This window comes from Falco punctatus (genome assembly GCF_963210335.1).
Source record: "Falco punctatus genome assembly, chromosome: 2".
Lineage (NCBI taxonomy): Eukaryota > Metazoa > Chordata > Aves > Falconiformes > Falconidae > Falco > Falco punctatus.
In genome coordinates, this window is record NC_137581.1 from 93,279,654 (window position 1) to 93,290,635 (window position 10,982).

General features: G+C 42.8%; 1 protein-coding gene across 1 annotated transcript in view; it reads right to left on the reverse strand.

Moving 5' to 3' along the window:
* The window catches only part of BMX (BMX non-receptor tyrosine kinase), a 39,186-nt gene extending 28,273 nt beyond the window's left edge, over positions 1-10,913 (reverse strand). Inside the window, exon 1 of the mRNA XM_080375288.1 lies at positions 696-10,913. Within this exon, the coding sequence (XP_080231414.1) occupies positions 696-833 (138 nt within the window). The 5' untranslated portion in view covers positions 834-10,913. The remainder of the gene's footprint in view (positions 1-695) is intronic.
* Positions 10,914-10,982: the final 69 nt, after the last annotated feature.

Consider the following 10,982-nt stretch of genomic DNA (forward strand, 5'->3'; position numbering starts at 1 on the left):
AAGAGGAAAACACCTTAAGTGCAAACCAGAAGCCAAACTGTGGCATTCATAATTTTGCTAAGGTAATGCAGCTTGTTCTCTCTGAGCTTCCCTGCAGTTTTTTAATGGGATGTAACTCACAGGAGGAGTCCAAATCTACAAATTGGAGCAAAAACTAAAAAATAAGTTGTCTTGGACATATATTTGCATTCCTGATGGGAGATCTGAGTGGAAAGCCATCCTTTTGTGCTACACAGTCACTCCTTATGAAACAAAGATAGTTTAACCATCTGCTTTGGGCAGCTGAGGGATGAGATTCTGAACCAATTATGCCTCATAGAAGTAACTTCTGAAGCCAGTTATTTACATCAGTTCAAAGGTAAGCCTGAACAAGGAAAACATTGCTGTTCAAGACAATGTGTAAACATATGCCGATGTTAATTACTTGCTTAAGTTCTCCTTGGAAGGACACAAACAGATGCTCAATGGTAAGCACAACTGTAAGGCTTGTTCTGAACAGAGACACTCCTATGCCTGCAGCTAAGTGTTTTCATGAACTGAAACTAGGATATGATATCCTATAATTCTACTCAAAACGAAGTACACCTGTTGTTCTAACACATAATGTCTGGTGAAGTTAAAGAGAAGAAAACTAGAGGAATAAGGTGACACTGGAAAATCTTAAAACAGTTTACTTAAAAAAAAATACTTCTTACCCCTTTGTTATATTCATAATAAGAAAGGTTTGCTTTCGTCAGAACAAACAACCTTTTCTTGTAATTAATTGGTGATATCTTTTTCTTCTGTTGTGACTTCTTTAAAAGAAGTTCTTCTAGAACTGTTTTCTTCTCCATTATATTTCCCTAAAAGAACATCATAATTATTTTTATTACTACTATTAATAAATACAGAATTTTAGTAACGAATATATTGAGTCATTCTCCTCTGTTTCATACAATTTTACAGTAATAAACGTTAAAAAAGCATGTGTTTAATATTGCTTAAACAAATGAGGTAGTTTAGCTTATTCACTCAGTAAAAACAATCATAGTATACAAAAATTAAGCTACAGATATAACATAGTTCTAAACAAGGTGTCTCTGTTATCCTTTATCATCTGAGGATCTCTCCTTTTAAAGTCATGGACCCTTTCTGGCAAAGAGCAATCCGCTCTATGCACAAATGCATTACATCTGCAGCATAACATGGAACTCATTACGGCAGGGAAAAGAACAACAACAAAAGAGAAAACCCTTCTATTTACAGACCAGAAAAACATACCCAGTGCTGACAGGTGTGTTCCCTGAACTGTAAATTTCCCATTTCTTTCTTCCAACAGAAACAAACGCACTTTTATGGAACAATGACACAGAGAAAAAATCTAAACGTAAAAAATGTTCTTGTATGGCATATATGCACATATATATTTATCTATTTATTTTTTCTTAGCTTTGATAATCATACAGCAGTAAATGACAGCAATCACACAATCACAGAATCACAGTAGCAGTTAGGTTGGAAAAGAGCTTTAAGACTGAGTCCAATCATTTACCTAATAATGCCGAGGCCACCACTGAACCGTGTCCCTACATACCATATCTACTAACCTCCAGTCAGTGGAAACTCCCCAGTTAGCCAGGACTGCTGATAAATGATTGAAAGTGGCTCGGTGAGCACTGAGAACTTCTGCCAGCTCCCTCAGCACCCTTGGGTGGATACCATCCAGCCCCATAGACTTGTGCGTGTCTAAGTGGTGCAGCAGGTCACTGACCATTTCCCCATGGATTATGGGGGCTTCATTCTGCTCCCCATCCCTGTCTTCCAGCTCTGGGAGCTGGGTACCCAGAGAACAACTGGTCTTACTGTTAAAGGCTGAGGCAAAGAAGGCACTGAGTACCTCAGCCTTTTCCTCACCCTTTATTGCTTTTTCCTCCTGCATCCAGTAAAGGACGGAGGTTCTTAGCCCTCCTTTTGTTGCTAATGTATTTATAGAAACTATTTTTATTGTCTTTTAAGGCACTAGCCACATTAAGTTCTGGCTTAATGTGGGGCTTTGGCCTTTCTGATTTTCTCCCTGCATAGCCTCACAACAGCCTTGAAGTCCTCCCAAGTGGCCTGACCCTTCTTCCAAAGGCCATAAACTCTGCTTTTCTTCCTGAGTTTCAGCCAAAGCTCTCTTCAGCCAGGCCAGTTTTCATTCCCTCCGGTTCACCTTTCAGCTCATGGGATGGCCTGCTCCTGCATCTTTAAGATTTCCTTCTTGCAGAATGTCCAGCCTTCCTGGCCTCCTTGCCCCCGGGGACTGCCTCCCCGGGGACTCTGTCAGCCAGGCCCTACACAGACCGAAGTCGGCCCTTGGGAACGCCAACGTAGCAGCAGTTCTGCCGACCCCCCTCCTCACTTCCCTGAGAACTGAAAACTGCATCATTTTGTGATTGCTATGGGCAAGATGACCTCCAACCATCACATCACCCACAAGTCCTTCCACAAACAACAGGTCCAGCAGGGCACCTTCCCCAGTTGGCTCCCTCACCAGCTCTGCCAGGAAGGTCACTTCCACATACTCCAGGAACCTCCTGGACTGTCACTTCTCTGCTGTACTGTATTTCTAGCAGACATCTGGTAAGTTGAAGTCCACAACAGGAACAAGGGCTAGCAATTGTGAGACTTCTCCCAGCTTCTAATAGAATATTTCACCTGCCTCTTCATCCTGGCTGGGTGGTCTCTAACAGACTCCCACCAGGACAGCTGCCTTGTTGGCCTTCCCCCGATTCTTACCCATAATCACTCAACCTTACCATCACCACATTGAGCTCTAGACAATCAAAACTCCCTTACAGAGCTACCCCACCGCGTCTGCTTCCTCTCCTACCCCTTCAGAAGAGTTCACAGCCACCCACTGCAGCACCCCAGCTGAGCGAGTCATCCCACCATGTTTCCATGTTGGCTTTTCCTGCTGCAGAATGGCTTCCAGCTCCTGTTTCTGCCCACGCTGCCTGCATTGGTGTAGATGCGCTTAAGTTGAGGTACTCATCCTGCCGCCTTTTTGGGGGGAGAAGGCCTAATTGCTATGTGACCATTCTCAGGCACTTCCATGGCTTCTAAGACATCGATAACCCTTGTGTCTTTGCTCTTGCGTGGACCTCCATCCCCTACCTCCACTGAGACGGCAGACCAAAGCACCTTGCTAGCACACCATTCCTCAAGCATTGTGCTGACCCTAGGCTTGCCTCTAGCAAGCCTGGTTTTATCCCTTTCCCCCTTCAAATCTAGTTTAAAGCTCTTTCAATGAGCCCTGCTAACTCCTGTGCGAAGATCCTTTTCCCCCTTTGAGACAGATGTATCCTCTGTTGCCAGCAGGCCCACTGCCACGTAAACCAACCCATGATCAAAAGACACAAAATTCAAAGGATGAGATCCATCATATTTCTGCAAGTTTAGAGTGGTTTCAGGTTATCTTACCCAAACGTGAAGAAAATAGATCACGTCCTTTGCCTTGTATGTTCTGGAACTCCAAAGGGAAGTGTTGTGCTAAGCAGCCCACTTTGTTATGTTCCTGTTCACTGCGGATAAAGAAAATTTGCATGACACTCATCACACCCACTTCATCTATCCACTGAATCCTACCTGAACCCAGAAAGTAACACATACCTAGTAGAAATAGTCTGAAGAGGAAAAGGGGGTTTTTACTAGCCATTACTCCACCATAGGCATCTGGCCACCCTTCCCGTGGACAGGATGCCTACTTACACTTTCCACCAACTCACTTTTGGACAGACCAGTGTTAGTGCCACTGGTGAGTGAGCTTAAAGGTAATCTTGCTGTGACACACGACATATGAAGGAGATATGAGCTTGGGGTAGATAAAGTAGGAGTCGGGACTGAAATCTTTCTATTGAGATGTCTGCTCTGATGTAGGGGAAAGGATGAGTGTCCACCCCACATTAGGAAACTTTTCAGGCATTATAGGGTAGGCACTTGCCCTGACTGACTGTAGGAGTAACTAGCATGAAGTTAGGAGTTAGTTCAACATAGCTTAGAGAAGCTGTCCTTGGGACTAAAATATTAGGTTTGATAGAAAATGTAAAAAGCTTGTCATTCCCACAATGGAGAAGTAAGAACTCCTGCTTTTTGTAACAGCATGTGGCTTAAATGAGGAAACATCCAATCTTCTGCTACAACCCACTGAAGTTCATGGAGCTCATGGAGGTACTGAAGGCCAGAAAAAAAGATGGGTGAGACGGAATTTCAGCTACTTTATTTTAAAGCATTATTTTCAGGTCATCTTTCTGGGGTCATCACTATGTGACCTTTACAAAATTTCTTAACTCACTGCTGCTTGAATGACTCTGAGCAATTACCTGAACTGCCAGGACTGATAACATTGCTCAAGTGAGACTAGGTTTCTAATCCACAACTGCTCTAATGCGGCCACTGAGAGCCCAGAGAATATCAGCTGAAGCCACACAGAATGACTACAGTCTGCACTTACTGTGGCTTAGAAAAAAGGTGAAGTACCACCATTAGTCCTTGTAGAAATGCTAACAAAACACCCTCTGGGTTTAACAAAGTTGTGCCATGAAAGCACACCAAGAAATTAGTAGAGACAAAAGGGTTTATCACAATATGTAATTTCATTTAAACAATAAAACATTTTATTCTATAAACTGTACCTTGCAACACCTACTTGTTAATAAACAGTACTAAAAATACAGAAAGAGATATTAAATATACAAAACACAAATTATGAAATAAATAGTAAACTTCTACAAGATTTATTAAACATATTTAATAAACAAAATTATAAATATAATTGTTACACCTTTGTTTTCTGGATATGGGAAAAAACACATACTCTTCTTTCTGAAGTATTTAGCTAAAAGCAGTATTCTGTTAAATTTAGGAACTTGATGTCTCTGGTTATGTCCTTGCATAGTAAATGACATACTGGATCACCTTGTGATCTAGTAACATGCGTTCTGCCTTGTTGTCTGTGGACCTGTGCAAGAACCAAGCAAACACATAGCCTAGTTCTAAGGATGTAACAGAAGGTATAAAGGTTAAAGGTAAAGGTTGAGAAATGCTTATAAGACTCAAAAAAGCCTATAAAATTATTGCATCCCTTGGTTTCTCTGAAACAGAATACTGTGTATTCAGCCTTTGAGGGAGCAGCTGCCTACACTGCAGCCACTTCATTACTGGAGTGCTCTGACTCAAGTTTAAAAACATGTTTTCCAGATTTTGACTTCTCATTACAATTTGAGATAGAAACCAATTTCAAATCCTATAAAAAGCCTTGACAGCAAAACTACATCCTGTCCAGATCCACTGCACAGTGTTCTTTTTTCCCCATTCATGGAAAAGAAATGAGAACAGTTGAAATTATGCCAAGTGAAATGTTCAACTTTTTTTTTTTTTTTTTAAAAAAAAAAAAAAAAAACAAAAAAACAAAAACAAACAACAAAACCAAAAGCAAAACCCGAGGTTACAGTTGCAGTTGCACTGCCTTTTCACTGGCCAGGCTGCCCTTCCTCTGTGAGCAGACTCTTTTGTGCCGAGTCAGAATGTGCTTGCACTAACCACTCAGTTGTGCTGAAGGAATGATCCTTCAGCGCAGAAAGTACAGAGAGTGGCCTGTGCTGTGCCCAGATTTCTGCCTACCTAGAGAATTGCAAGATATGGTATCCTCCCTCTTTGCTGAACAGACCTCAATTCCTTCAACTGTGAAATCTAATTTCTCCCTGGAAGTAAATAAAAAGCCATATGGAATTAGCTTACTGTAAACATTTGTTCCATATGATTTGAAGAGACATGAAGGATCTGGGGATCTTTGATTATTTTTCCACGCTTGAAATTTGTGTCTTATGTCCCGAACAGTTGTGCTTGTACTGAGAATATTTGCATTTTCTTTGCTTTCTGTAACGCAGAGACAAATATTAAAGGCTCGTTACCCTGACAGATCTTTAAAGTAACCACCCTGTCTTTCAGAAAGAGGACTGTTGTGAGACAGTTTATCAGAACAATACTCAGCAAGGCACAAGCAAAGGACCTCCTGGAGGCTAGAGGTACTTCCTCTAGCATTAACTGCTGCTTCTGTTTACTTCTCTGGCAAAGTAGTTTGGATGTGGTGGTCACTGATAAGCATTTTCTAATGGCAGGCTGTAATGCAGCATGCAAGCCAGAATACCTGGCTCCTTCCCTCTTGGTAACCTTTATCTTCAGAAGAGTGAGCACCTGGAAAACTGAGAGGGAAAGGGACAGCAGTTGTGACAGAACAAGCTTGGAGAAGAACCTGACTAAGCTATGGTGGCTGGGGAAACGTGGTGGAAGCACGTCTCCCACCTCAGAAATGATGGCAAGGAGGAGCGCCTGACACCCAACCAAGCAGAAACACGTCCTCTGCCCAGATGAAGTAAGCAAACTTGTTGGGAAGTCCTTGCCACTATGGCTTGGCTCCATATTCTCAATAACATGACCCAGAGGCGTAGGCTGGGAGTGGTGAGGGTTGATGTAGGACAGGATGGTGGGGTGGGGTGGGTGGGCTGGAAGAGATCAAGGATAGTGACAGGTCTGGTGGAGAAGGCAGGACAGCAGGGAGCGGGGTAGAGTTGGGGAAATGGGACAGAAGAACAGGTAGCTACAGGAGTATCTGCCTGCAGCAGGCACAGGCTCTGTGGGGGCAAAGGCAGGGCCTTGTGCAGCCCTAAGCAGAGACTTGGAAATCTGGTGGGGAAGGTGACATGGTCCTGGGCAGTGGGTGAGGCAGCTGGCAGGGTTCTGTGAGGCTGTTGGGGCAGAAAGTAAAGTGTAGTTATTGGGGTAGAAGGTAAGGTCTGGGGCGTCTGGTGTGGTGGCAGGCAGGGGCTTGGTGGGTGTGCAAGCAAGGTGTCAGACAGGGGAGGGTGGCCCAGCAGCTGGCTGGGGACAGCAGGCGTGGACCTGGGCAGCTGATATGGTCACCAGTTAGAAGGCAAAGCAGGGACAGCTAGTGGGGCAGCAGGCAGAGGCTTGGGGTGGGGCAGGGAAGAAGAAGCGTTGTATGGCCACGGGTAAGGGTGTGGGTGGTTGGTGGGGAAAGTAGTAGGGTCATGGTCTGGGCAACGTGCAGGGCAGAAAATGGGGTCTAGGTAGGCAAGAGAGGTGTCAGCCTCAGGGTGGTGGGCACATGACAGTCAGGATAAGCTGTTGCAGAACTAGATTACTCCCATTCTGCTACATGGACCATCTTTGAAGAAAGATGCCATCATCTCCCTCCACCCCTGTCCCAGGGACATGCCTATTGGTGTGAGGACACCACAGCAGGCTTTGCTGGCATTCCCTGTACAAAAGATGGCCAAACACCACTTCATTTCTTAGAAATCCTGGACCTTTTACAGGTGTTCTCTCCCACAGGTTCAGAGAGAGCTTTTTCCTTCATTTCAGGTGAACTATTTCAGCTCAGTGAGCTATTCATTCAGAGCTCCAAAACGATCCAGGATTTATAATAATACAAATTTTCTTTCTTCTTCCAAATAAAGTATATGTAGAGGGTGAGAGCTACTAATTATAAAACTTTCAGTGTGTGTGTAGACATGCAGAAACACTCATCTCTAGTTACTTACAAATTATATTAGCCTTGCTAGTGAACCATAAAATTTTTAAGTTTGAAAGTTTTGATAAACTGACCTTTTTCCAGTCCACTGTAGTTGAAATAGATTTTAGTTGATTAAACCAGTTGTAAAGCACTACCTTGGTATTTACAATTTATGATTAAGTTGTCTTCAACACAATCAGTGAATAAAAAGCTATCGGAAATGAGGCAAGTAATTAATTTTAATATAAAAATTTAAACATAAAAAGTTGAATACATTTCCATTAAATCATGTTATTTAAATACAGATATTTATGATGCTTCCTCCTGGTATTCACTTTAGCAAGTCACGTTTAGGCTAAGGGATGGAACTGTTTTCTGATCTAGGTGTAATGAAAGCCAGTGAAGGAGACAAATCAAGTACATATGGAAAATAGTCTTAATTGTCTAAAGCTTTTCTGTCTTCTAATTTTAAAATTAATTTAAAATGGTAGTTAAAATTATCCTGCATTTCATCCCTCACTTTTCAGTGAAAATTATCTATGTGATATTGTGTATTTTTCCTCACATTACAAGACATGTGAAATCTTCGCAATATTGTACTTAGTGTTTTGTGTGTTAAGTGGCAGTCTAGTTTTGCTACATACAGGAGACATATCTTTCCCTCCCAGAAGCTATCCTGTTCCCTCAGTTTTTTTCTGTGCAATTAAAATTTACTGAAGGTCAAAATTTTTTGTATGCGGGATATAAAATCAAAGCTACTTTTTGGGGGCATGCCACAATAATTAATTGTTTACAAAGGGGATATTTAGCGGGATCTAGCCTCAAGTCCCTTAAAATATTATTACTGAAGCATCTTTAAACATGTATTTCATTTACTCTGGTTTAGGATTAGTAATTTGTTTATAATTGTCGTGGTTTAACCCCAGCCAGCAACCAAGTACCACGCAGCTGCTCGCTCACTCCCCCTCACTCAGAGGGATGGGGAGGAAAATCCGAAAGGAATGTAAAACTCAGGGGTTGAGATAAGAACAATTTAATAGGTAAAGCAAAAGCCACGCACGCAAGCAAAGCAAAGCAAACCCAGCAACAACTAAAACCATCAGTGTCCTATCAACATTGTTCTCACACCAAATCCAAAACACAGCATCGCACCAGCTACTAAAGAAGAAAATTAACTTTATCCCAGTTGAAACCAGGACAGTAATGTACCAGTTGACTTTTATTTGAAATGGGATATTATTCCATAGGGTGACAAATTACATACCTACTTGTTCACATTGTGATGCAGTCGCCCATAGCTGGACCTGTGCCTTGAGTAGGAGGTTGAATTCAATGACCCCCTGAAGGTCTCTTTCAAACTGAACTATTCTGTGTCCGCTTTTGATTGTTGCTAACATTACCCAGTGTATCTTGCAGGAATAGGTGAAAACCTACTTTCTTGTTCAAAAGTCCCATCAGCCCTCCACTTGGTGGCACAAAGCTGCAGCTGAGGGCCAGACCTGCCTTGCAGGCATTTAGTAAGTGGGGCCATGTTCCTTAAAGGAAGTAGTCTAGTCATCTTATATTTGTGACCTGAGCTTGGTCTGAAAGCATTATGGACTTTATATATGTAAAATGCACAGTCTGTTATCCTGATAACGTGTCCTTAAATTGCTGCAGGTGTTGCAGTATTTCTTAATCAGTGATCACTTACCTAGACAAGTAAAGCTAACAATATAAATTATATGCATTTGTAAATATATGTATCAGGTATGAAATAATATTTTCATATTATTGCCAAGCTATAAAAGTATCGGTCAGGTATCAAATGACCATGAGAGTAAAAACAAAAATAATTTTAAAAGGCTTTTTTTGATCACCTTCAGATCACTTCAAATCTTTTTATATGAACTTGGAAGCTAGTTTTATCATCAATGAGAATTGATTATTTTCACATACATGTCTGATTTCAGTAGCTGAAGATTTAAGCAAACCACAAGGTGCTTTGGCATTATTCTACCCAGGTTTTAAACAAGGCATTCATGATGAACCTATGTATGTGTGTAGCCACCAGCACTGGCTCTGTCCCAAAGAGCAAGGCTGAAAAGGCACACCACCAATAGTACTATCAGATTAACTGGGGACTGTCTCTACAAATTGGAGATAAACATATAAAAAAGGACTGTGGGACCTGTGGGGATGTATTTGAGGGTGCTAAGGGCTTGCTGATGTCATTGCAAAGTCACTCTACCATTTTTGAAAGCTCATGGAAACCAGAGAAAGATCCTGTACAGCTGGAAGAGGACAAATATTATTCCCATCTGTGAAAAGAAAGAACCAGGAAACTGCAGAGAGGTTTGGGAATGGTATGTAATGTCCTCCTACAAGCTGTTTGCTTACATGTGAAAGGCAAGAAGGTGGCTGGGACAAGCCAAGTCAGATTTACCAAGAGTAAACAGTGCATAATGAACCTCATTACCTCCTGAGATGGAACAATGTGCTTAGTGGCTGCAGGGAGAACTGTGGGTGTCAAACCTTGATAGTTCAGAAGATGTTTGACATAGCCTACCTTGACAACCCTGTTGACAAACTGGTAAGATATTGACTGGGCAGATAGGCCACAAATTTCGTAGGAAACTGGCTAAACAAAGCTAAAAGTGTAATGGTTAATGGCTCAAAGTTGAACTAAGTGACCTGGTCACATGTGGAGTTCATAGGGGTTGATGCCGGGTCTGATAGTATTCACATGGTGTATACGCATGTGACAGTCCAGGTGATGAGATTGAATGTGCTTTCATGGAGCTTGTGGAGTATACCAAGCCAGGAGGAGAGGTAGGTACACAGGAAAGGAGACCCACTGCACACAGACATCATCAGACCTCAGGGCCATCAAGACCTGTAGAGAGCTGTATGTGGGTTGGACTAAGCCCAAGCAGTCCTACAGCCTGGGAGCTGGCTGTGGGTGACAGCTCCATGGCCAAGGCCCCGAGGTTTCTGGTAGGCACCAATGAACATGACCCAGCAGCGGGCTCTGGAAGCAAAGACAGTCTACAGCATGCTGGACTGCATCAGCAAGAATATAGCGAGGAAACGAAGGTGTGAGATTTTCCTGTGCTATGGAGCACTTATTAGGCCACACCTGGTATACTCTGCCCCGTAGCGGTTTCTACATTTATAATAGAGGCATTGAGTAATTGGCAGTGGCCATCAGGATGGTTAGTGTGGTGAAGAATTTGACAAACAATGAAGAGAAGAGGAGAAGGGAAGGGAAGGGAAGGGAAGGGAAGGGAAGGGAAGGGAAGGGAAGGGAAGGGAAGGGAAGGGAAGGGAAGGGAAGGGAAGGGAAGGGAAGGGAAGGGAAGGGAAGGGAAGGGAAGGGAAGGCAAGGGAGGGAAAGGGAGGGGAGGGGAGGGGAGGGGAGGGGAGGGGAGGGGAGGGGAGGAGTGGAGAG